This window comes from Orbicella franksi, chromosome 1 (assembly GCF_964199315.1).
Source record: "Orbicella franksi chromosome 1, jaOrbFran1.1, whole genome shotgun sequence".
NCBI lineage: Eukaryota > Metazoa > Cnidaria > Anthozoa > Scleractinia > Merulinidae > Orbicella > Orbicella franksi.
The window spans coordinates 3,722,845-3,750,371 of NC_138145.1; the positions used below are offsets into that span (position 1 = coordinate 3,722,845).

The 27,527-nt window shown below is 39.2% G+C and overlaps 3 protein-coding genes across 4 annotated transcripts; 1 reads left to right on the forward strand and 2 right to left on the reverse strand.

Annotated features, from left to right (window-relative positions):
• Positions 1-40: 40 nt before the first annotated feature.
• Positions 41-4,583, reverse strand: LOC145485914 (uncharacterized). Its single transcript, XM_081464579.1, has 3 exons — positions 4,301-4,583; positions 2,394-4,187; positions 41-1,608 (listed from the first exon to the last, which is right to left on the reverse strand). Exons 1-3 carry the CDS (start codon positions 4,414-4,416, stop codon positions 549-551), a joined length of 2,970 nt encoding a protein of 989 aa, XP_081320705.1. The 5' UTR covers positions 4,417-4,583; the 3' UTR covers positions 41-548.
• A 1,607-nt stretch (positions 4,584-6,190) lies between these two features.
• On the forward strand, positions 6,191-9,077 carry LOC145485962 (DELTA-actitoxin-Aeq1c-like). Of its 2 annotated transcripts, XM_081464643.1 has the most exons (3): positions 6,191-6,279; positions 7,670-7,862; positions 8,273-9,077. In XM_081464643.1, the coding sequence occupies exons 2-3, from the start codon at positions 7,790-7,792 to the stop codon at positions 8,554-8,556; spliced, it is 357 nt and encodes a 118-aa protein (XP_081320769.1). In that variant the 5' UTR covers positions 6,191-6,279; positions 7,670-7,789; the 3' UTR covers positions 8,557-9,077. The 2 variants fall into 2 exon arrangements, with proteins under 2 accessions (XP_081320769.1, XP_081320761.1); XM_081464635.1 differs by lacking the exon at positions 6,191-6,279 and having other exon boundaries at positions 6,943-7,862.
• A 4,980-nt stretch (positions 9,078-14,057) lies between these two features.
• On the reverse strand, positions 14,058-24,639 carry LOC145485932 (uncharacterized). The gene is made up of 5 exons (XM_081464601.1): positions 23,765-24,639; positions 20,727-21,356; positions 18,551-19,843; positions 17,380-17,679; positions 14,058-16,875 (listed from the first exon to the last, which is right to left on the reverse strand). Exons 1-5 carry the CDS (start codon positions 24,486-24,488, stop codon positions 16,526-16,528), a joined length of 3,297 nt encoding a protein of 1,098 aa, XP_081320727.1. The 5' UTR covers positions 24,489-24,639; the 3' UTR covers positions 14,058-16,525.
• Positions 24,640-27,527: the final 2,888 nt, after the last annotated feature.

Consider the following 27,527-nt stretch of genomic DNA (forward strand, 5'->3'; position numbering starts at 1 on the left):
TCAATTTTGCTGATAAGAACAAACAGAATAAATTATTTATGTTCATTCTCATATGTTCCTTTACAATTCCCCTATTATGCCATATTATTACCAAGTAAGGTCATGCAAAATGCTACCAGTAGATGCTACTATAGTATATATTAGTCTCTTGGTTGTATTTGGTTTATTCCAAGCAGTCAAGCAGTCTAGAAGGTCACCGCTTTAGTTTAAAAGTCTTTGTTTAGTCCAGTGGGTCCTAATTTCTGTGTCTTCATTTTGAAAACACCCTTTGAGGATGGAATAACCCTTTTATAACAAATTATTCAAAAAGCTGGGTAGCTGTTAATAAAAAGACTACCCTACCTCATTGCTTCATTTATCATATTATTTCAATCTATATCTTTCTTCAAAACTGGTATCAGATTTAATAATCAAAACTTTTTTGGACAGACTTAAGCCTTGTATATACAAATACACTCTTTGTTGTTGTACCACATATATAATTCTTTGGTCATTTGTCCATTCTTTCCTCAGCACAAATTTAAGTTGGATAACATTCTAAATTTAGTTTATTCCCACTGTGCTGATAAATTTGTCTCTCTGTCAGAATGAGCAGACACACTCTTGTCATCAGTATCCTCTGAGTACTGCAAGGTCTTTCTTAAAAATGGAATTTGAATGTTTTCAGCATGGAACATTTGTCTTTGCTCATTGATAAATGCACCATCAACCAGTTGAATAGCGTCGTCAATCAAATCAAGAAGCAACGATTCCATGAAGCACTGAACGTGCACATCACAATGCCCATCAAAAGTCCAAGTAAGTTGCTTCATTGTTTGTAAAGTAGCAGGAGTTCTTTCATCATCCCGCTTGTCAACATGTATCCATTTCTGCAAGGCTTTCCATGTTCTAATACGTTGTTCTTTATTGTTCTCATCTCTTACTTGTAACAAAATTGCTGAATTGGACCTTCTGGCATACAGTAACACTTGCAGCCCCTTGCATGTACTTGCGACTTGTACTTTGGATGTAGGAGGGATCTGGCCTTTCTTAAACCTAAGATGGCAACCCACCCATCTATCCTCAGTTTCTGCCATGACTTCATTTCCTGTTGTCATGGAAACTGCAGTTAAAGTGCTGTTTACATTGGTCACAATGTATTCACTTGCCGTAGCATCTATGGCTTGTGAGATGCCAAAGGAGCATGTATCCCCATACAAACATTTAACATAATCATCATTGCTGAGCCTGATGTGAACATAATTCTTGCTCACGCTCACTTCAGGTTCAAGATTGATGATGACAAATGATACATGAGCTTCCTGTGGTTCTGCTTTGGGAAACAGAAGCATGTACACAAGTTTAGTTCCTGCAAAGTTTTTTGCACAGGAGATAACCCTTGAGCATGGAATTTCGACGGGTTTGTACAGCTTGGTGACATAAGAGGCTAATAAACCTGATGATGTGTTATAAGTTACACAGTGAAATGTTGATCCTGATTCAGGGACATTCTTTGGCACAAAAATGTAAGTAACTTTGTCATCTTCCTCATCCATCTTCCATGGTTTTCCCAACTGAAGTGATTTGATATACTTCTGGGTCTTTTTCTGCTTTGCAATCATTTCTTGCCTAAAAAAGCAAAGTACCACAAATTATAGCTTAAAATTATAGCAAATAAATTAACAAAACAGTACATGCAAATAACATAAAACTAAACAAAATAAGCAAAAAAAAAAAGAAATTTATGCCAACTGCTTCTCCACTCTTCCAAAAGAAATACCAGTCATCATTAGTGTAACTTGGTGTTACGACAGCAAAAACATTGTCGGTAAATTGAAAATTGAGTAGAATTTTTAGCACTTCTAGCTCATTTGTCCAAGCCTGAATTGTCTTGTAATTATAAGCAATTTACACACATGTGTATTACATGTAAATACAGATTGCCAATGTGAATAATTACAAAAAATATACTACATTCATATAAAGAAAATGACAAAACTTCTAAGTTTCAAAGACATGCTTTGACAGAACCAACTGTCATCTTCAGTTGACTAATGTACGAAGTGTTGGAAGTTGAATTTATAAGTAGAAAAATGCTAATTGTGACAACAAAATGAAGCAAAGCATTTTCTTTAATTTCTTGACTTGCCTGCTATTATTAAGACCCTTGGAAATATATATAGAGAGTTTAGATGTAGCAGAATTTTTATCATGGATTCCCTTTTCTAATCTCACCCTCAATTGAAAAAAAAACAAAAACAAAAATTTCAAAACCCTTTTCATACATTTATTCTTATGCAACTTATTACAAGAGTAACTGATGAAAACTGTTCCTGTAATGGAACTCTACAGCATCGCTCATGTCATCAAGCTTGCCCAGGAAGTGAAGACTGAATTTTCAAGACTGTTGTTACCTGAGACGATGCTGTTTCCTACTCGGACCTTTCACAACATCAGTGAACTCAACTTTCTCCTGTGCTCCTACAACAGGCCTGTAAGTCATTTCTGACAACTTCAGTCTGTACTTGATACTGGGAACAAACCAGCCAAATCCCGATAAGTGTTCACTGGAATACTCCCACAAGTAAATAAATCCCTTCTCATCTGCAGTTACCATTGGAGAAATGTTGTTTACAAAACTTATCAGTGTAATGCCATGACGATGAGCTTTGAACAGTTCAGCATCAATGTCTTCACCAATCTTATGAGTTGTACCATTTGCTGGGTGAACTTGTGGAAAAGACATCACAGATGCCACATCAGTGAACTTCAGTCTCAGTATGTTACCATTGTTTAATCCTACCATTAAAAATGCTTGCTTCCCGAGAAGTGAAGAAGAAGGATGGAATGCTACTGCTGTTGCTTCATGTGCAAAATCTTTAGACCTGGAAAATGGTCCACTTGTGAAAACCAAGTCACTTGGTTCAAGAGTGAACAAGGGAATTAATGCAGTGGACTTAAAACCAATATTCTGCTCAATAGGTTCAAATGATTTCACATCATAAGGTACAGATACAGTGTTGCCTAGAGACCATACTGTAACAACACCATATTCATTGAGACTGACCACTAACGAAGAGTCAAAACTCCAGTGGAGCTGCGAGACAGCAGCATTTTTCCCACGGCTAGTTCTCAATATGCGTGGTGGGTGGGTTGTCAAATCCCATGTAAGAATATCTCCCTGAACAGAGCCAAGGGCAATGAGGCTGTCATTGGGTGATACAGCACTACATGAAATGCCTTTGTATCGTCTTGGTAATGGCAGAGTTGAAAGATCGACACCATTACCCATCCAAAATTCTGATTCTTCATTTTGAAAGTCAACTTGCTCCGAGAGTAGACTTTCATCAGGTAGGTCACTGAAAGGTTTGATGTTGTGGAAGTGCAGAATGGTTCCATCAAAGCTGTCGTCTTCTTCATTTACTGCCATGTCAGTTCCTTGTACACTGTCTTCTAAGTGGAACGTTTGGCTGTGAGACCATACATCCCTTTTCCTCTGAGCTTCCTTTTTCATTTGTGAAAGAGCATTGTTAATCAAGGTACTCTGGGCATCTGCTCGGGATTGTAGATCAAAAGAATGCAATATGATACCGTCAAGCATGTTCCTGGTTTGAGCTTCAAACGCCATAATTTCTCTAGCTGTTTCCTTGGCAGCCTGGTGAATAACATCCGCGAGAATACTCTCCTCAATATCAAAACTCAACTGGAAAATTTTATCATGTCTCTTTTCCACTTCAAGTTCTTCAAAAAACCGCTCAGCGATAGTTGATAATTCGTGCTCAGATGTATTTCTGGGGCGTTCTCGAATTATAAAATCCAAAACCTCGTCAATCCATGACCGTACAAACTCTCGAACAAAGTAGAAATCTTCTAGCTGCCAAGGTTCGTAGGACCCGATTCCCATTTCTCCATCATAAGGTTTTCTCAGTAAATCCGTTCTTGTTTGGTTTTCTTGTCTCAGCGTTTGAACTTTCCTTTCAAATTCTGGAATTCTATTTTTCGTCCTCTCGATTGCTGCTGACAATTTCGACGTGGATGCAGAGCTGTTTCTTGAAGTTTCTGAAGAGGGTTTGGATTGTCTCTCGCCAAACTCGTTCTTCAGTGAAAGAAGCCTTGCTCTTTCAAGAAGAAGTTCCTCCCGTTGTTTTTCAAGTTCAAGTTTTCTTACCAAACGGTCTCCTTTCCTTTGGTGAGCTCCTTCCATCTCTCTGAATTAAAGATGCAAAAAAAAAAAACAACAACCAAAATACAGAAACAACAGTTGCCAAGAGCCTACTGCCATTTTGTTTTTCAGAGCCCAGGACTCTTCGGTATTTCTTACCTGCAGGGAATGAGGTAATGTGTGGAATTGGAAGCGTGGAAAAAACCGGGGAACAACCACGAGGTTTCGCCTCGAAAAATGAGAACCGATGGGGAGGAAGTGCGTGAGGGAACCATGAGAGGGCCACACTTGTGGAGCTTCCCTGTGTAGAGTGATTATTGGCGTAAAGCTTGCAAGATTTTGGGAATTTGATCTCACAGACGATCCCACCAGGCGTCGGCCGACAGTCGTCGCAAACAGTCGGCCGACAGTCGGTAGGTCACGGTGTGTCGGCAGTTCGTCGGTCGTGCGTGTTTCTTTAAACTACTATAAAACATATCAAGTATTTAAAGAAAAATGAACACAAAAGGGTGCATACCTCTGAAGTGATTTTGGAGCATTATTTTATCAAAGGAGACCGACTAAAAAGGCGTAGCTAGGGTAGGTAAACTTTTTTTGTGTGAATGGGGGGAGGGGGGGGGGTAAAAATCTGGAATTTTTTTTAAATCGGAATTATTATTTGAATCTTAAGGTATCGAAGTTTTATCTTGAGAAGCATTTCTCCCTATAAGTTCAAAGCTCGTTTTCTCAAAACGAGTTACTTTTGCCTTTGAGAAAAGATATCTCACATTTTCTCACATTTTTAGGATTGGTAGATCTCACTGGGTTAATTGCTATGAATGAGGGAATTTGCCGTAGAATATATTCTTAGGATAAAAGTTATCAAAATGAATGTTACACAATTTAGATTGCACAACTTAAGATGGTTGTCAGAGTTCCGCATTTTCGAATTTTGCAAAATATTTTTTTCTTTAAATTGTACATAGAAATCTTCTCTCAAGTGCATAGGGGTCATGCACAGCATGTAATACTTTGAAAGCCCGGTGTCAAATTACAATAATTGACATAGCAATTATAATTTGCAAGCAATTAGCTTTTTAGTTGGATGTATATTAAGTTAGAGTTTTGATGAAAATCATGGTTGCGACACTTTGCAAAAAAAGGCATATTTCAGATAGAGCCCCGCCTTAAACACGCTTGAATTGCCCCGTCAGCTATACAAGGCGCGTGGTCATAATAAGAAAATCGAACCTTTACGACTTTCAGCAGACATGACAGCATTTTCTTTTTTCTTTGAGTGCAACCTAGCTAACCGTAAGTCTTGTTAAAATGAGAATTAGAACATACAAGTCAGAGAAACGGTTAAATATTGTATAAGCATTCTAAATAAAATGTATCAACTTTTGAAATGTTGCTGATCGTTATTTTAACATTTAAGAATTGGTTCTTTTCAAAGCAAATTGAAGCATCGTTATCAGATGCTGGTTTGGACCACTATCCTAAAATGGCTTCCAATTGCCAGGTGACAAGAAATTATCATATTTGCGTTTTTTTTTTTGTTTGTTTGTTTTTGTTTTTGTTTTTTGGGGGGGTTTGTGTCTGTGTGTGTGTTTGCTTTGTTTTTGGCTGTGGGTAGAATTTTCTAACTTTTTACTTGATCAACTCAAAAAAGACAACAGTTTTATAGCGTTACCGGTAGCCGCAGGTTACATGCTTTTTGATTTTGTTTATCCAGATCACCGCTGGGTAAAAAAAAATGCTTTCTTTGAAAGAATGAAAAGTGTAAATAATTATTTACCGAATTAAACTTAGTTTCCTGTTTCTGTCGTCCCACTGAGGCGAACAATATTTTTTCTTTCATTTTTTAATAAAGTTCACAATATTTGGTACTTGAATGTAGTAAGTGATCGAATGTTGAAAGGATATTACATTTAGCTTCTTGTCGTGTTTAATCATTACCAGTTTAAAGATAGCACTGGTAAACCAGTGACATCCAAATTTCCTGAGCAACATTCGGCCATTGATCAGGTCGCATTAGCTAGGGGTGACTGTTTTCTTTTTTTCTATGTAGGAACTTGAAGCCCTTTTGAAGCGATCGCAGGGCCGAAGAGTTTGAGGACCTTTGAGGGACCAAGAAAACGAAATGTCCAAAGTTAAAGGTAAATTGTCTTTAGTAATTTTAGTAAGTGGACACATGAAATGGATTGTCTAATAGGTGGATCAAGATTGAATATCAGTTAGAACATTTAATAATAGAAAAGTTGGGCTAGTTTTACGAAGATGTTTGATTTGCCACATAACACCATTTAAGGACGTTCGCGCTAATTGTTCCTGCGCATCCTTACTGTGGACGCAACAGACCCACTTCTACAAAATATAACTAAGATCGTTTGCCTCCGTTGACTCAGCTTCGATATTTTTAACTATAAACTCCTGTAGACCTTGCTGAATTTCGCGCACCAATTTTTCAACATCAGAGTAATTTTCCACACGCTTTTTCTCTGAAATGAGGTCGATGACCCCCAATTTCTTCTACATTTCTGACACAAGTAACTCATTATCTGACTGCAGCAAAAATTAAAAAAAAATCTCTATCGACTTGAAAATTTTCGCGCGAACGTCTTTAAGTTAAATAATAAGGATAACATTTGTTTCTGAACTGTGAGGATGACCAGTGATCCATTCTATTAACAACAGCCGTTGCGCTATCAGTAGGTATGAGAGAAAATCAAAAGATACGAAAACTGTTAAATTTTTCCAGAAGTAGCACTCTTAAAGATAGCAGAGCTACAACGGTTTGTCGCCACTCGTGAAAATCAGGAGCTGAATAGTTTACGAAGGAGTCTGACACTGAACATTTTGTGATCATCAGTCGAGTAACTACTGTCACGCAAGGAGTAAAGTCCCTCTCCCGGGAGTGTAGAGTTGCGTGATAGAGAGAGACCCAGCCTGGACTAGAGAGCCAGGGGGAGGGGAGGGGAGGGGAGGGGAGGGGAGTTACCCCAGAAAAACTGAGTGGGGGTGTGCGGCCCGCTTCCCAAAACCCTTACCCTATTTATGACCAAAATCCGCGATTTTCCCTACCCTATTTATGACCTGACCAAAGATTCAATATATGCCCTATTTATGACCGTTGCGGCTTACACAGTTGCCCTAAACATAATTTATGAAGGGCTTTTGTGTTATCGATAATGATGAAAAAGTAGCTTCTTTTAAAAAACATACTTAATTCAAGAGTAGAGTTCAAACACCATACACTATTTATGACCAAAATGGCCAAAATCGATAACCTATTTATGACCAAAACGGCTGAAAAACCATACCCTTTGGGGCCGCACATACCTATATAGCCCATATAAGGGAGTACCTCCCCGGCCAACGAGTAACAAGTCAAAGTATTTGATTTGTTGATTTCTTCACCCTTGGTGCTCTTTTATATGCTTCCCTAGATCGGTACAACTTCTGGCAAGGTTTTACAAGATTTCGGTTCTTAGAAACGGTACAAAGGTTTTATTAAGATCACACTAACTTGCTTTTTTTAAATTTTAGTTGATCCAGGAACCGTGAAGGCGTCAAGCTTGCAGTCGATGTGCTGAAAGACGTTTTAGAAGTCATTGATGATATGAGTCGCAAAGTGGCCATTGGCTTTGACAACGGCAGTGGAATGAAATGGCAGACGCCCTCAGTACCAACTTCTTTTCTGACACTGCGGAAGAAAACTTGCCTCATTCTGTAGATGATGGTAAAAGTGAATATAGCATTTGCAGAGGCTCGTTAGTATAGTAGTAATCACGCTTGATCTTGAAAGACACAGCGTAACAAAATATGACTCCGGGAATATGTCCAACATGACCGTTTCTCCTCGCTTGAGATACACAATCGAGCGTGCGGAAATCGAACTTAATCCAACTAAATTCGTTGGCGTTTTTATGAGCATTTTGAAGTTCCGAGTTCCCCACATGGAAACTGCCGGCCTGTCGGTAGCCTCTTTGGCCTAATGGCCTCGTCACGCAATCTTCCTTCCCGACGTGGGGGAGGAAGAATGCGTGACGAGCCCATAGATCGTCTGCGTAGGAGGCTACAGTAGCTTGTCGGAAGAGTGACAAACATTCTCACTCGGTTTCACCTAAATTAATTTTGTTTTTTTCGCAGGACAAGCTATGTTGTACGAATTGAAGGAGGTGAGTCACCCAGGAAGAAGAAGACTTCGCACGATGGCTGGACCTGTCGCAACGGGAGCCGTTGGAGTCCTGGCCTACTACAATCCAACCATCGACAGAACACTTGCTGTGATGTGGTCTGTTGCTTTTGATTATAATTGGTACAAAAATTGGTGTAATGTTTATCAGTGCGATGGAAACACAAAGGCCGACTACGATATGTACAATGATCTGTACTATTACTACTATCCCTTCAAGGCAAATGGTTGGCATTAGAGAGACCTCGGTTCTGCTCTCAAATGTCGCGGCTCTATCTCCAGCAAGAGGTACGGTAAATGGAGGTTCCACTGTATAGGGCTTATTAAAAGCTGTTTGGCTGTTTCCTTCGTCCTGTCCGGGACCAACTCGTTCATAATTTAACGCTGTGAATTCGCTGAAATTGTAGCTTATTGTGGCTTGTCAGGGTAATAGAATTCACTCTCAGTGTTCCTCGCCACTCATAATTTTCAGCCGCTACAATTCTCAGAAAAAAAGAAAATATATTTACATTTTTAAAATTACAACGTACATTTTACTTTGCACGTCCGTAGTCGGTTCGTGGGAATAACGGGAGAATCCCCTAGAATAAGCCAATCAGAGCGCGCGTTATATCGGCTACAAAACATTATACATGGGTTGAACACATGTAATACAGACGCGTTTCCTCATAACTCAGTTTATTACCTTCAAGAATCGCTACAATCCCCAATTTTTAAATAGTATTTACCCATAATCCATATTTTTGGACAAATTGCTCTGAGGCAAACAAAATAAACAGACGCAATAAGATGACAAAATAGCATCAAAACACCTATCGATAATCAGCGTGCAGATAATAAGATATACAGGAGACTTCTGGTACTATCTTATCCCGCGGGGGGGGGGGGAGGGGGCTCCCATATCAAAAGGATGGGGTACTCGTCGGAAATTTTGAGGAGAGGTAACAAGATCCTGTTTTGTGGGCGTGGCTTGAAAAGTTTGTACCAATTCTAACAACACATTACCTCTTGTGATATATTTTTCGGCTCAGTACCCTAAAAGGTACTGCAAAAGCTCCCCCCTGTGGACCCTTTTAGGCTCAACACCCTCAGGGGTACCAAAACCGCTTTTTTAACCCCTAAAAGGTACAACGAGTACCCCCGTCGTTTTAAAAGGGAGTTCGGCCTCCCGGGTGTAGTGCCCTTAAAACGACAGCTGACAAGAGTTGAACGACAATTTAACTCAATTTCTCTGCTCGACAGTCAGCCTGCAGTCAGTTGATACATTATTCCAGCGGGCGAGAGTTGGAAAATTACTGAAGCGCCTGTTACGTAGACTTCTTAATACTTGCCGGGCAAACAAGGTCTTGTCAATTGTCGTTTTATCTGCTAGCCGTCTCAATATTACATAAATATGATAAACAAATCAAATGACACTGATCAAATTACTGACTTGTTAGAGCGGTATTCATTTGAGTGTCGTTAAACCGGAAAACCAAACCAATTAACCAATTAGACTACTCAGCCAATCTCAAACCGCAGTAAAACCAAAACTAAACCAAGGTAACCGCCTGATTACTTTCGACACTCAATTGAAAACAGCTCTAGTCCAGAAATCCTAATAGGTCTTATCACGTGTAAAGACTTAAACATACCAGTAGAAAGCAATGTGACAAGAAACAAATTAGTTACAGGACACTCCAAACTCGGAAACTTGCTAGGCATTATATTCTATGAGAGCTCTTCATTGAGTAATCACCAAAAACTGCACAAAACAAACATCTTCACTGCAAGGATCTGCCCTCTCCTTCCTTAGAACTTTAATCTTTTAACACGTCCCCATCAGCTGGTCATCCCAGTCAAGGATAACCAATAAGCTGTCCAGAAAATGTCTTAACCAACTGTAAAATAATCTTCTTCCCTTGCTAAACCTTCCCGGCCCCACCCATTCATCCCTTCACACAGCCTAGTTCAGTTTGTACCAATTGCTTTAATTCTGCGTACTGTAACAGTTATAATATTGATGATAAAAAAATATTACCCGAAGCTTTATACAATGACATTGATCTTAATTGCTATACAAAATATTTGATAATAATTCTGTACATGGATTTTAATAGAGCAGAGATTAAATAAACATACTACGAAATTAATTACACGCATGAAATACCCATTGAAAAAATACACGTACATTTACTACGAAGCGTAGAAAAATACTCATCTTTAGGCGACTGTGTTACAACTAATGCAGACAGTTCTACGGAACAAGATCAGCAAAATCTCTGGAAACCTTGGGTATTACTTAACTGACCATTCATCCTGATATGCAAAGACATGTCTTTCAGAAAAGGCCGCTGTCATCTTGTTTACATCTGAACAATTGTCATTATCACATTAATTTCATGCCACCCTTAAAGGAGACTGTCCTTCCAGAACACAGTAGTTTTTGATACTTCTTGACATTTTCTTTCCATTCTTTGACAGCATTTTCAGATTAATATCAGTAATGTAGGCTTACACACTCCTGAACCTGGAGACGATAAACTCTAATCCAATTTGGTAAACAACTGGCAAGACACGTACCTTAACACACTTACCATGTATTTGAAACCGAGCTGTACACTCAACTTAACTCCCATCAACAAAATCAACCGAGATTAGGTGTATCTAATCCTTTTGGAAGAGATGGGTCATTATCATGTCGGTATTACTTTTGGCCTGATTTTAATCATGTACTGCAGTTCCGATTGAGTGCCCCACCTGGGGGTTAACACCAACTACATATGCTAAGTTTTTGATGATGGCGATGATGTTACAACAATAACAGAACCTAGAGGTAGACAAACAGTCATAAAATAATTACTGAATCCAGCACCAGAGAGTCTGCTGGATTTAAAATTAATGGCCACCAATAAATTACAAGCCTGCTTATGTTTACATCTACCAACATATTATTTACATGTCCATTAGCTTAATATCTTTGAGCAAATTAAATAACTCAATTTCAATGCCTACATGAGGCAACATGGCACGTGCATGACCACATAACTTAGCTTCCACATGATTACAAATGTACACAACAGTGGTTTAATCTGAGACTACGAATACATTAAGGTGTGCAGGTCTCTGTCTATACTATCTACATTCTAGAGGTACGTTTGAAGTAGAAACATCATGTGCATAGTACTGTATCACTTCATGTGTGAGCGACATACGGTCTACAGTTACATGTCTGTATTTGTGATATTTTAACAAGACCCCAAATTGAGTCAAAATTCAAATGACATCATACAATAGTTAATACTAAACAGACCAAAATGGTTCCACCAATACATAAATTTCTTAATTGAAGTTGTATTGAAATATTTAAGCATGAGCACAAGCTGTGCCATTGTTATAAACTATTGAGGGTACAAGAAACACAAGAATAAGCACAAGAAAAACACACTCTTGTTCTTCTTACAGTAGGCGGTCCCCCCAAACAACCCCAACCAGCCAAAAATATTTGTAATTACTCTGGGAAAGAGCATAGAGATTACATGCACGGAGATTACATGAGTAGCATTCATGAGTTCATGATGAAAAAAATATTATACTCAATGAGATAACTAGAACACAATTTGCAAGGAAAGTGACTGTAATGAAATGAGCTGCAAGTGAGAAATAATTACTCCATGAATTCCTAAGCCCATTTAAAATAATGACTGACACTATAGGCATGCAATGCATACAGAAAGCAATGCAGCTGAATTTTAGCATCTATTGAAAATATTTCACTACTTGTACTTTAACTTTCATTTTCATCTGGGTGATCCTCCATTGGTGCTAAAAGATTATTTTCTTCCAAAATCTGGTCAACATCATCAGCTAAAGGTGTAAAAGACGAGAATTAATAAATCATACCTTAAGAGCCATAATGGGAGGCACAGTGGCCTCATGGTTAGTGCGCTCGTCTCTGGATCGAGTGGTCCAGGTTTGAGGCCTGGCCGGGGACATTGTGTTGTGTTCTTGGGCAAGACACTTTACTCTCCCAGTGCCTCTCTCCACCCAGGTGTATAAATGGGTACCGGCGAACTTAATGCTGGGGGTAACCCTGCGATGGACTAGCATCCCTTCCAGGGGGAGTAGAAATACCCCTAGTCGCTTCATGCTACAGAAACCGGGATAAGCTCTGGCCTGATGGGCCACTTGGCTCGCATGCAGACTTTACCTACCTTACCTAAGAGCCATAATAGATGTAAGAAAAGTTAGCAAGGGAATTGTTACTTTGTCCTTGCAGGGGTTTCATTAACGTTTTCAGCAGGGGGGCAACTAATTTTCACAGGTGGCCAAGGGTACTGGAACTGAACTTCTTTGTAAGAGAAACTTTCTGCTAGATGGTCAAACCCACTGGGCAAAGTTGTCCTCACAGCCGGTCAATTTGCCCAGTGTGCAGCCCTTCATGAAACCCCCATACAAGTTAATTTAGCATCACTTAATTCAAGGCATACATGTAGATATTGAATTCAAAACAAACCAAACAAAAATTGTTTGAATTTCCTAGCTAGAAGTGCCAGAGAAGATACCTGTACGTACACTTGAAATTGGGGAAAAGTACATAAATTTATATTACAGTACCAGGATTGATGATGGTGAAAAATTTCAACTTACTTGAAAAATATTTCTGGAGGACATTTAAGACATCATGTCTTTTCATAGCCACAAGTGCCAAAACAAGCTCTTCAAATGTCAAGTCTGGCTCCCAGTTTTCAATACTTTTAAACAACAGTTTAGTTGGGCTGTTACTGTCTTCTGTAGGCTCAAAGATCTTGCATTTCTCCTGAGGAATTTTAAGCTCCTTTGCAAGATGTCGCCAGTGAGGGGCAGGAGGATCTTCATTCAGAAGGTCTGTTATTTGATCAAGTAGGTCTGAGTCATCAAGAATATCTTTGACAGGTTCATCCCCTGAAACAAAGACAATAGAATAAAAAGAAGAAACTTAAATTGGCCTAAAATTATTCAATATACAAGCAATCGAACTGCCATCAGCCTGGCCTACTTTGGTCATTACAGGCTTGTTGGAAAGCTGATTAATTAACAGGGGTTTCATTAAGGTTTACAGCAGAAGGTCAACTGGTTTTCACAGGCAAGCAGTACTTTTTTGAACAGAAATTCTTTGTAAGAAAAACTTTACTCTAGATGGTCAGACCGGATAGGCAAAATTGTCCTTGCAGGGGGTCAATTTGCCAGGTGCCCAGCCCTTAATGAAACCCCTGAATAACAATCCACAATTAAACAGTGATGGGTTCTTTGATGTCTCTTCTATAAAAGTGTCTTTCAGAACAAAAGTGTTGTGGAGTTTGTGGCAGTGATAGCCATCAAAACTAGAAAATATAAACATAAACATGCTTAACCTGCCTTGTGCTTTGAACCAGAAAATCAGTAGCTGTCTGGTCATGGCATGCAGCACTCACACTGGTTGTTTGTTGAGAATGTTTTTTAAAGACCAGATTCAAATGTATAATGATATACTTTCATGGATATTAAATTTGATTGCCTGTGTAGACAAGTTAGTTGGTAGTTGGTTTTTATTTTTTCATCAATGTTGAAAGTCTTGAAAGGTATTCATCATCAAGTTCTAATCATTGTCAAGTAAGAAAGACCACGCCATTACCCTTGGGACAAGTCAATAAGCCCACTGTATATTTATGATAAACTAGTGGTAATCAAAGATTATGAGAGTATGTTCAACACAGTCACTTTGATATAGATGATACCTTAAATGATTTCACTAGCTGCCTTTCAACCTCTTTCTATTGCTAAAATCAACACTTTTCATCAGACCGGATTAAGACCGAGCTACATGTATCTGCCGCGACTGGAACTAATCAGCAAACGCAATCAAATACAGCTCTTCCCACGGTTGACATCCCAGGGCTCGAAATTGCGACCGATATGGTCCCCAATGCAACTAACATTTTCTCTTTGGTGACTAAAAATTCTGGTTTAGTCGCCAAATATGTGGCGACCAGATTTTTCTATGATTTAGATTTAAATTAGAAGATTAAAGGTAAAACAAACATTTTGTCTTGTCTTGCCTTGCTTGCGTTGTAAAAAAAACAGGCCAAATCGCATAAACAAAGCAAGTTTACCCCAAATTCTACCAACTTCTGTCCGTGATATTTTCAATGCCATTACAGCTATTCCCTTGGTACCACGGGCGCAGAATTTTGCAAAAAGACCACTGAAACAAAGTGTTTGATTTTCACATATTCACGTGGTTTCTGCTTGGGTTTCCGCCGGTTTCTGAGAGAACACATGCGAGACAATGTAAATCATCATGCATAACAAATTAGCAACGTCCATTCATGCATAACAATGCAATGTCCACTGCTCTTCGTGGGGATGAGTCTCTGGCGTCATTGCTACGACTTCTTGTAGCTGGCAAATTGTTTTTTAATTCGAAATATTATGCCGAGCATCCAGTCTTTTGCGAAACGTCCAGCGATACCAACATCTCCGTGGAAACACTGTTTTCAATCACACTTATAAACGTCAAGCAGAAAAGAAGTTTTCAGAAACTCAGGACAAGTGCGAGGCAGTGAAAGTTCAAGCATTGTTTACATGTACTGTTGGGGAATGGTCATCTTTCTTGAATCTCTTAGCACTAGCCTCTGTAATATCACGGCCACTTTGTTCTGTTTACCCCAATGTTAATTTCCGCTATCGAAAGTTGTTGCATAGAATTGTGATTCCAAGATTGTCGCCTGAATCAGAAATACCACCGGGCCAAGTAAACATTCTATGGTCAAGAGTGGGAGGTTTTGACAATTGCCCTGGAACTTGGTATGAGCCCAATCACTTTGTTCCCATCATAAATAAGTGGAAAGCCAATGACAAAGACAAAGAAAAGCATGGCAAATCTTTGAAAAACCTGAACACTGTGAAGCCAAAATCACAGCCGACACTGTTTTCGTTTCAAAAGAAGTTGACCACCACCTGTGAAACACCACCCGGCAAACCAGTTCAAAAAAGAACCGTGGAAATGGCTGGACTGGGGGACTCTAGTAAGGCCAAGAAACAACCGGAACCATCAGCACCAAATGCAAGTAAGCAACATGTTCATGGTAAATTTCATATTTTGTCCCTCAAAAAGCAAATTCATGGAGACTTAAAAGCATATCTTATAATAGAAATGAGCCTAAACAATGCATAAACACATGGCAAATTACAGAGGTGTCAGACTCAACGAGTCGCCATGCAGATAACAGCAGAAACCATGCAGACCTATGACCTATAAAAAATTTGCCATAGCACGATCTAACGGCTCAACTCCACTTAAAATTCCTCCTTATTACACAACATGAAGTGCCATTCATGAACACGAGTGAAGTGACAAGAAAGGTTGAGTGACTGAACAGAGAACAGCAAATGTACAAATGTCACAAACCATAGAAGTCGTGTAGGCTAGTCAATCCCATTTTACACTCATATGTGCTATCTCCATACAGTCATGTTTGGCTCCCGTAAGCTACAAAGATAGCGGCTAGAAACTCTTATTTACTTGTTTTGTATAACTATGTTAGTTTTTTGTCCTCGTATTTTCGTAATTACTTGTGCGAGTGAGTTCCACGCGACCAGAAACCGGATGATGAAGTTAAACAAGCTTAAACACTTTCAACCAGCCCCAAAATTAATATTCTTTTGATTATACAAACTGGTGACTAAAAATTTGCATCTGGCAACTGAATTTCTCCAGTTGGTCGCCAAAAGGTGACCTTACGATTTTTTTAATTTCAAGCCCTGCATCCCAAAGCCAAGGCAATTCAAAGTCGTGTTCATGAACATATAAAATAAACAAGGAAAATTCCCTCAGATTCCGATAATGGCTTCCATCACCAAAATCCAACACTGACAGCACAAAATGGCAAAGCCTATGGCAACTAAATGGAGAAGAAAGATCCATCGCCAAGACGACCTCATATGGACTGCCCACATGCTCATGTTTATCACATGTCTTAGTAACAGTACCAGTTTACTGGCCGTGACATGCTCCTGCAAAAATCAAGCAGGGTGGCCATTTTGGTGTCCCTACAGGAATGCGGATTTTTCTGCATATAACCATGCACAGGACAACCAACTCCAGAAAGCCACAGGTCAAAATAAGATTTGCGTTTTCTGAACGTAATTAAGGTTCACATATCCTTCAATGTACATGTACAGCTTCAAAGACGATATTTAAATATCTCCTACAGTACAGATAAAAAATTACATGTACATGTAATACCTGGAATTCCAGCATTCTCTAAGACTTGAACAGCATCTTGTCTGCCAATAGAGACCAAGCAGTCTTTCAAGTGCTCCAAGGTCAACTCAGGATCAAATATTGGAATGTACTTTAACAGCATCAAGGATGAATTGTGTCTCTGATGAGAACCGAAGTTTCTCAATACACGCTGTGGTACGCTCAGCTGAAGTGCCAGACCTCTCCAGTCATTTATGCTTTTTCTATCAAGTTTCAATGCCATCCGACCAAGAATGTCTGTGTCATCTCTTTCCACAAGGCTGCCAACAACACTTTCCTTGCTAATTCTCCCACCTAGTGGATTAAAATACACACAGTCAGATAATTATATGCAGTTGAAAAGACAAGTCAAAATGACTACAAGTTTCCATTCATGTGAGGAGATCACCCTCCAGCAGGCATACCCCCCCCCCCCAAAAAAAAATAACCTATAGATGAGGTCTTTTTCACTTTATTGTAAGTTTTTGGATGGATCTGGAATGTCTTTCTCTAGCATGAGGTGGTTCTTGGAGATGTTACTCGATATCAAGTAACCAATAATATTTAGTACACCTGATGGGAGCAAGGGACTGGGATCTAGAAAAGTGACGAGCCCAAAATTACAGCAGACCTACATTATTAGGCCCCTGCGCCTCCCACCACCACCCCAGGTCTGCCACACCCCAATCAAACTCCTCCTGATGCTAGGTTAAGGCCCTCCAGCTTCTCAACCAATGATTTTCCAGAGTCCATTCCACAACAAAACGACAACAGCCATTACTGATATTCCCTAAACAACTAACAATTCTTCACACAAACCTGCAATTTTTCTGTCTAGTAACTGTGCTACTTCATGTCTGTCAATATCTCTGAGGGCCTCCTGAATATCTTGAATAGTAAGCTGAGGTTTTGTTGCTGCTAAAAACACAAACAAGTCTTCAGTTGGACTTGTCGCTGAGAAGGTACCACAGTGCTCATATGCCTCTGGTGGAATATCCAACAATTCAGCCAGGTCTCTCCAGCAAGGTACTCGTCCATGTTGGTATTCTGTGTCCAGGCATTTTCCAAGATCTCTCAGAATGGGAGGGTTGTTGGTGATTGTCTCAGTCAGAAGAGAATCTGCAACAAAGCAATATCAGTTGATGAAAATAGAAACTTATGGAGTACACAGTACGTGCACCCATGCAACTGTATACAAAGGAAACAAGAAACACTGAAATGTCATTCAGTTCACAAGCATGTGAACAAAGATCTCAAGGAACGAGAGGTTTGTCATAAAAAAAAATTCAGAGGAGCTTCTACAACAACAACAAAAAAACAGTTATTTTGGTGAAAAAGCAACGAAGTAGAGAGTACACATATGTAACCATTGTACATATATACAAAGTGTACAAAAACACAACCAGATAATCACGTGTAGGTACCTGAAAATGATGTCACTTGTTTAATTATGATTATAATATTTGATGTAGAAGTTCAAATCCCTATAGCAAAATTGATGATTAAAATCAAATCAAAAACCTAACTAAAAAATCAAATTCATGTACCCACCCAAAAATGTTATTCACAAGGCTTTTCTATTCACTGAGAACCAACAAAGCCTAAGGCTAAAAAGACTAGGTCTAGAGCTCTCCTGACCAGCACTTACATTACTAATGATACACATTTTGTTCAAAGTAAGATTAAAATTGTGTTAAAATGAATTTGCCTGTGGGGATTGAAGTAGGGTCAAAATGTTCCTACACGACAGTAGCAAAGTTGCAAGGATTAATTTGAAATATATAGCTTAGAAAAATCCTGAAAGGATGGTTCAAAAATGTCTAGAGACAACACATTTACTAGTGTTGTCAGCCAATTACAAGTTAATGTCGGTGTGCCTAATCAAGTTTATGTATCATATGGGCACTGTACACCAGACTCTAATAATGCCGTAGACCAGACTCTAATAATAAAGTCTGCTATATAAACATGTTATATTTACAGTTCTAACCTGCATCAACTCTTTGCAGAACAAGTGCATCATCTAGGGATGAAACCCCACACACTTCCTTATCAACAGCATCAGCTTGCGTGACATCACTGGAAGGTTCTATGACAGTTCTGATATCCTGCCCATCTATTCTCTTTTCCAAGGTAACAACATTTGAACAAGGAGTATCTTCAATGGAATTGTGACAAACTTCCTTGGCAACACCTTCAATTTCATTTGTATTGGGTTGCGAGATAGTTCCCACATCCTGTCCATCAACCTCCTTTTCCAAGGAGGCAACATCAGAGGAAGGGCTGTCTTCAATGGGACACTTGTCCGCCTGCTCTTTTCCAGTGAGATCATGCGATTCAGCTGTGTCTAATTCATTCTGGTTATGATCAGAATTTTCTTCCTCAGCTAGTTTGGAAAATTCTTTATGTGTTTTAACTGCCTGATCTCCATCAAATCTTGGAGAATACTGTCCAAGTTCTGCTTCAACAAGTTCATTAAGATTTCTATGCATAACGTCTGTGTTTTCTTCAGCATCTACTTGATCCAAAGTCAAAGAAACATTTGCATCACTTACTTCTGCAGATTCAGTTCCAGGAAGATCAGTATCATTGTCCATATTTGATTGGGAATCTTTTATTTCTTCACCTGTCATTTCATCAGTAACTTCTGTGGAAAATGAACCTTCCCCAGAAGAATTTTGTTGGCAGAAATCCTCAGAAACATCCTCTTGGAAGCAGTGGCTTTCTTTTAAATTGTCAGCTTCCTCACCTTGATTTACATCATCCCCATTAGCAGGTGTAACACAAATAGAGACTTCAGAGTTTTCTAATAAAGTATTAAATGTCCCTTCTGAATAATCAGTCACGTCTTTGTCATCCAGTGTTACTAATGTTGCATTACCACCTTGTAAATTCTCGACACTGGTTTCTGTGCCCACATGTGTATTTGGCTTTTGAATAGAATCTGTTTCATTGTTTTTGTCTTCTGGCATGGAGCCAACCAAAACAACAGGTTCATTCTCTGTATAGATGCAAAAACTGGAATCATCAGTTGCCAATTTTTTTTCATCGCCTCCCAAGTCATCTTTGCTGGTTGGTACCATTTGTCCATCTTCGTTATCTGATGAACATTCAATCACAGCTTCTCTAATGTCTCCTTGTTCTTTGGTGGCAACTGAACCTTCATAATCAGAAGATACAATCCCTCCACTGCTACACACCAAATGATCCTGCTCTGCAATTTCCTCACTTGAAGTGTCTACTTGTTCAGTGGTTTCCATTTCTACAGGCTTCATTTCACCTACTAAAAAGATATAATAAAGATTCCCATAACAATATTTGAGAGAATAACTCTCACCATTTTCTGCATAAATTTATGGAAACTAATTACTTTGGTGACCAAACAAATCTAGAGGAACCCACTGTCCCTTACTAACCATGAAGGGGAAAATGCCATACATGTACGAGACTGATGTTAGCTATTAAACTGGCTGAGTCTAACTGATTGTAAGCCACCAAGATGTTTTTTCATTAATTCAGTGTTATAAGATAGTTTTCTGGGTTTGTCAATTGAATCTTGAGCATTTCTTTGAAGTTTCCTCAAGTAAGTCTGCCAGAGCAATGCACTCAAAGAAACTTTACATTGAACCTGTGAGACTGAATAGTTGTAAATATTCCTATTTTACTGGCTTAGTCCATGGAACAGTCTGCTAATTAGGGATGTATTAGCAAGCCAAAAGCTACCATCCTTTTCAAATCCAAGTTGAAACCCCATTTTCAAATCAAACGATTTATTCAATGACATTTATTTTCGCATTTTTTGTTTTTTAAGGAGTCTTTTTTATACATGTAGGGTTATAACTTCGAGGCTTTCTTTTAAGACACATTTCAGCTTTTGCTTCACTTCTGTTAACATTATTCTGACTTCTAATACATAACAGTAAAACCTCCACCAACGCCAGGGAAACCCTGTAAAGTAACACCTGCTATAAGACAGTGAGAATCAGACTAAGAGGCAATTATCTGGACATGGTGTACAAGTCCCAAACAGCAATAGGCACTAATTTACATTGCAATTCCTCTTTAAAAATTAAAACGTTTAACATGTGCTATCAAAAAAATGTAAGCTCATGATACTAAGAAGCTACAGTGTATGTCTAAAAACACTAGCACAACAAATTAAGTACCTTGAATGACAGTGACTAAATTGTTATCATCCCTTGTAATGCTACTTCCTGAAAGTGAGCTCAAAGCAGTCTGTTCAATCTCTGCATTTGAATTTATGAGCCTCTGAGTATCTGAGCTTGGACTAATACTTCTCTCAGCATCTTCCATTTTAACAGGGGCTTCCTCCACAGTAACAGGAAAGTTTGATTTATCTTCTTCTGGGCTCTCCTCAAAGTTGGATTTTACATTTGCAGTACTACCATTACTAGAATCCAAAATATTTCCACTTTGTACTTCATCAGTTTTGCATGGAGCACCAGAAGTAACATTATCTGTAAAGCCTTGGTCTTCTTGCGATATACCAATGCTACTACCTTCATCAACAACAGGCAATTCAGATTTTGCAGAATTTGTCAATTCCCCATGTGGGAGAAACCCTTCTGAGGACAGTCTAGCATTGTTATTGTAATGCAACACATCATCTTTTGAACATTTCACACCATGACTGTTTTCATCACAAAGAACATCAGATTCAGGATGTGTTTCCTCTTCTGGATTACGTTCAGTTAAATATTCCTCATCATTTGCCATTGATAGTGCACTGACGTTCATTCTATCACATGACCTTGGCCTCTCTTCTTGACCACTCTCTGAAATTGAAAAAAGCACCATGAATAAACTACATTTTCAGTACGAGTTCACCATTAATGACGCCACAGGAAGGTCTCATTGTTTTAGGTGATTCTGACAAGACTTAACATGGATCCATAGCAAGATCACTAAGTCAACCATGGGGTTTATTTAAGTTTTTAGCCTCAAGAAAACTGGTTTCACAGTCAGGCTATACTCTTTTAACTGAACTCCTTTGTATGAAAAACTTTTCTTCACATGGTCAAACCATACAAATAAAAACCAATCAATTTGCCTGTAGACATAATTACTTTGCCGTGACTAGTTTTCAGTGTGTTCTTTTAGACTTTTTCCTTCACTTAAATGAATGGATTTCTTAGTGCAATTTACATAATTTCACAGTGGAAAGAGGTAATGGAGCAAACAACAATTCTGTGCTGCATTGCTGGATGAACTTCTGGTTCAGGCGGTTTCCAGCATTGTATGGTTTGAAGTTCAAAATAAAATGATTTTACTGCAGTTTCTCAATTTCAGCTTGTACATGTACACCAAGTCACGCCAATTTACACTGAGTTGCTGTGCAGAGAGCATGCATTACACACTAAAGTGCAAAATAAAAATTGACAGTGACATATGGTGACAGTGAGAGATACTGACATTTCAGGCGACCGTTGCTCCCACCCCTCCCCCCTTGCCAAAAACATACTCCTGGCTTGGTTAATTATTTATTGCATAGAGAACCTCATTAATTTGTACCTTCTAACAAATAAAGTACAGGTGTAACTGCAAAGAGCTAATTGGACAAACTACTGCCGAAAAAGTTTAGTATAGACTACATACAGCTACTAAAAGAAAAAATCCTTTAAAATAACACCCTGGGTGTATATTTGAAGAACGCGTTCAGGTAAATAGCAAGTAAAGTCTCATAATTAACCGCGCGGCCATGGGCCGAGCGTGGTTCATGGTTTACCCGTGGTTTTTTTTTTTTTCGACTTCGGTGCGAGCAGACCCAAGCTTCCACTCGGCCAAATTTTGAGTCACGCAACCTCTGATGTTTACTCGCCAAAAGCTGTTGAAACAATAAATCTCATCTTTCGCGGGAATAAATTAAAAACCCAGCGCTCGTCAAAAATTATATTTTTTCACCAGAAATTTAGCTCGGAACATATACATATTTCTATTTGTTTGAATCGTCGATGAAATGACCTTTTCCGGATATTTTTTCCTTCGGGGTCAACCGAAACCTCAGATTACAAAATCACGCCGAACCCACATGTTGCAAAAAAATCTCTTCAAAACCCTGACTTCGAAGCGATATAACACTTCAGCGTTAATAGCTACCACACATCGGCAGGCGGTAAATCTATTCGTTAACAATCCAACTTTATCGTGTTAAAATTTCAGCGAAATCGAACAAAACCAGAATTAATTAGAATTTTTTTGTGACCTCACTTCCCAGACTTGTCCTAACAAAGGAAGCAACGGTCGCCCATAGCAACCGAAAAACACCAACATAACAAAGCCGACGTTTCGGCCAAAAAACTCCACAATTATCGCCTGAGAGTTTAAACTTGAATGGGAACATCTTTTTCGAACCTTTTTCAACTGATTTAGACGAAAGACTGGCCTCGGCGGGCTACAAAAACGACAAAGAGAAAAAACAGAACAAGACAGCAGAACAAGCCGATAATATTTCATCGCGTGGCTTTCGACACGAAAACGAAAATACAGCTTACTTCTGGATAAATTCAGCCTTAGAAGCCAGCAACCGGTCCCAAATTACTTTCTGTATCCTTACAAATGTCCTGATTTCCATCTCCGAAAGATTTTGCCCCAATTTTGAGCAAATAAACATTTCGCCGGCGGCGACCGCCATTACGGTGGCTTGCATACTAAATTAGCTAACTTAACAAAATTCTCCCGAGGGGGGGGGGGATACGACAAATTTGGTGAGAATCAAAAGTAACGCCAATTTTCTGTCACGTTTTCAATCTGTGGTCACTGGAGTGACCAAAGTCGATACATCGGTCGGGATAGGGTTTTTTTATGACTTGTGTGACTACTTTGCTAGCCCTTTACTCGTGGAAAACACCAATTAAATTTAATCATGACTTTTAAGAAAGAAAGCTGTTGTTAATAGTGTTATTATTGTGTCGTTGATATCGTTCATGCCCATACATATCCCGAAGAAAGTTCTAGATTAAGACCATTAAGTCATCGGAGATTTGTCAAAGGCTACCACTGATGGTGCAATAATACAGTTTGTGTTGATCAAGTGATGTGATGTCTACAGTAAGAAAAGAATCATCAATGACTGCTTTGGAATGTGCACTGCGTTCCGACGGTAGTGCTAAGCGAACAGTTAAATTTTAAAAGCGCGGTTATAAGATCTAACAGATCTTCTTGTTATGGCTCACAGTTCACAAACCTGTCATGGAAGGTTCCGGCAAGAAGACAGGCGACACGGTGCAATCCTCCGCAAAGTTTACAACTCCCGCAAATTCCCCTTTTTTAGTGAAAATCACAGCCCCAATTGGAGGCTTTCCCTGGCTGAACGTTATAGCTGATCCTCCAAAGTCCTGCAGGCTAAACTGTCTAGTTTGTGACTCATAAACAAGTTTAAAAGTTTGAGTCGAAAATGGCTGGTTTGTTGACTCACTAAACAAATCTGCAATAACGTGGCAGAACAAGCCTTCATTAATTAGCGATTCCTCTTCGAATTTACTCCGAGAGTCGAGGCAATCCAAGGGACGAAATGTTTGCAGACTACCTTTCTTGACCATTTTCTTTAGAAAACCGCGCTTATCAAGTGGTTCAACAGACAAGAAGGTGAGATTGCGGTCACGGATAAAGTCACCGTCTAAACTGCGGCCAGCAAGATCCTTGCAAACTTCGGCCATTTGCTTCACCTCGAACGTTTCGAGTCCTCTTTTATCTTTGCTCAAGAATTCGACGACAAAAGTCTTGTCTGAGGACAAATCTTCCCGACACAGCACGACACTGGGAGTTACAATAAAATGATGACATTTCCAACCCCACGAAGTTGTCAGCGTCTCGCAGTGAACTACACAACCGCTTCCCTTTGTTAAAAACCCTTGATTGCCGGGAAGCTTTTCTTTGATTCGGCACACAGCAAACTCTGCTTTGTTCATGACTGTCGATAACTAACCGATTTTTTCGACCCAGATAATAGTGTAACCAACGCTGTAAATGAATCACTGGAATGTTTTTCTCGGTTCGAGTACTTTCGAGGTAGCCATGTTTATTGCCCCACCTACTTCTCGCCAGGCTTTCCCGGCCAATTTACTATCCCCCATCCCCGGGGGTCAAATGTTTCAAAATTTCATGCTTTTCCCACAAAGATGTTGGAATGTACAAAGTTTAGATGAAACGAGTACAAAGAGTTTTGAAATAAATTAGTAATGAAAGTACGTGTCTACACATGACAAATCACATTCAAGTTGTACCACTGCTCACTTAAATCTTTGGAGTCAGCTCATACTTTGCAGATACTACAACTTTGCATACCTGTATGCAGTCTGAGTATATTCCATATTCTCAATATATATATCTTATTAGATGTTTTGGTGTGTAGTATCGCTGTATTAAGTTAACTCTAATTTTAATCACTATTCATAAGTATATAATATGTAAATGATTTTATGTAAAATTAGGGAGGGCCATATTGTAAACTACTGGGCAACCAGTAAATTATGTTACCTTCGTTAAATAAAGTCTTTTTGTTTTTTGTTTTGTTTGTATATTTTTACAATTTGTGCCGTGTTTTATAATACATTCATTATTCCTCTTCGTTCCTAGTGGAACATAAGTCCTCAACTAGAGCGCGCCACCTAACCCTATTTTGTGCAGTGCCCTTTGCCTTATTCCACGCGAGATGTTTCCTCTCCAACTCTGCCATTCTCGTACGTGGCCAGGTGTGCTGGGGTCTCCCTCTCTTTCGCTTCCCCTGTGGGTTCCACTCCAGTGCCCTCTTGACTACATGTCCATCTGGTCTCCTCAACGTGTGGCCGATCCAGCCCCAAGCTCTTTGTCTTATCTCTTACTCTATCGGTCGCTACCCTGTTTGTCTCCAAAGCTCCTTGTTGCTGATTTTTCTAGGCCACCAAATCCGCAAGATGTTCCTCAGGCTCTTATTGATGAACAATTGTAACTTCAGCCTCCAAGTTTCAGAATCATACAAGAGCACCGCCTTCACATTTGACCCAAAGACTCTCAGCTTGGTCTTGGTTGTTAGTGCTGTGAATCGCCATATTGGTCTCAGCATCGCAAATGCCTGTCTTGCCTTTCCAATTCGTGCCTGAATGTCCTCATCAGTGCCTCCCTTCTTGCTTACAATGCTCCCAAGGCATGTGCCGGTATTCGCTGCAGCTGGATAATAAAATGGAAATCTTGCAATTTTTTCACAGTGCTTGGCTTGCCCAATCCATAGGCGTACGGGCCGGGGGGGAGGGGAGGCTGCAGCAACCCCAAAATTTGGGCAACACAAAATGTTTTGGGCAACAAGAGAAATTTGAGCAAAGCCAGAAGTTTCCATGTTCTTTTTTTCGAAGAGATAGATATTTTCTATTTTAATTAACCTGAGGGCGGCGTGGTAAAACCATTTAAATTCAGTTTAATAAATTTAATAAAAACTAGTGAGCAGCACTCTGCGAACTGTAGTTGCATAACTTCTTTATTTCTCCTACGCGTTTCGTGTCAGGCTAACGCACACTTCGTCAATGAGTTTAACAATACAACACGAAGTGCCGGTATATATAGCTAACTCATACTAGAGTTTACATTTCGTAATAACACACCTACGGATATACATATAGGAAAGACTATGAGTTAGGTATATATACCGGCACTTCGTGTTGTATTGTTAAACTCCCTGACGAAGTGTACGTTAGTCACACGAAACGCGTAGGAGAAATAAAGAAGTTATGCAACTACAGTTCGCAGAGTGCTGCTCACTAGTTAAGTTTTAATTTAATTCTCTTAGTCAATATTTGGACAACTTGAGCGATTTTTTTTTCTGGGCAAATGCCCCCCCCCCCCCCCCCCCCCCGACCTGGCAAAAAGTTGCCCGTACGCCTATGGCCAAATCTCACACTAAGTTGTGTAATTTCTCGCTATATTCTTTTTCTCACTTGCCTGTGAAATTTTTCTAAGAACCTCAAGCGTCTTTAAATGTATGAAACGTTATAATTTCGGAGCACCTCAAGTGCGCTTAAGGTGGCCTAACACAGTTTTCGCGCGCGCTTTTGCTGATGCAATTCACCGCGCGCCAAGGATTGCAAAAAACAAACATGCCGTCAACAGAGTTATCGTTTTATTTACTCAACACCCGCACTATCTTCGCCATTTTTCTCTATAATTGAACGCAGTGTATTGATGGCTTTAGTCCTTTATTACAAGGATATGTTAGAAAAGGTAACGACGCAAAGAACCCAGCAATTCTCAGCTTTTTCTTTGTTACCGAAAGAACCCAGTCAAATGCAGCGCATGCGTAGTAAGTCAAAAAAATTGCGATTGAATGAAAAATTGCACTCTCGGAAATGCGCCTATTTCTCGAGAACCACTCATTAGAATTTCACGTAATTTGGTACGAAAATACTTTAGGAAATAAGTAACTGGAGTATTGAAAATAATTGAACTTTAACAGGGGAAATTTTAGATATTCCAGTGAACCTTAAATAAGGGATAATTAAAGATCTCTCTGTTAAATTATTAGCAAAATGGTGTTAACTTGTGAGAATCGTTACAAACTTGTTGCATGCAAATTATGAAGAAAATCTAATGACTAGATTTTCTACAAATAAACAAAACCAATTTTAAAAGCCTGTTTAGATTTTTTTCATGTTGCCATGGTAACAACACATACGTCAGCTCAACCATCAAAAAACCAACGTTTGTGTTGTTAACTTGCTTGCTGCCATTTTTTGCGACCGAGGGATAAAGGGTTTTCGAGAAAAAGGTGAATGAAACACAGGTATCAAAAACTGTGTTCAGCCACCTTAAACATTAGCACCTCCCAGCACCTCAAACGCATTTATTTTAGACTACTCGAGATTTCATCTGGCATATAGACTTCATGCAAGAGATTACGATAATCTTCTACTCGAAACGTTTATCGAGTAATGTCTACGTTAAAGCTCAAAATAAACGTAAACCTACCTCAGTTGTTGTGA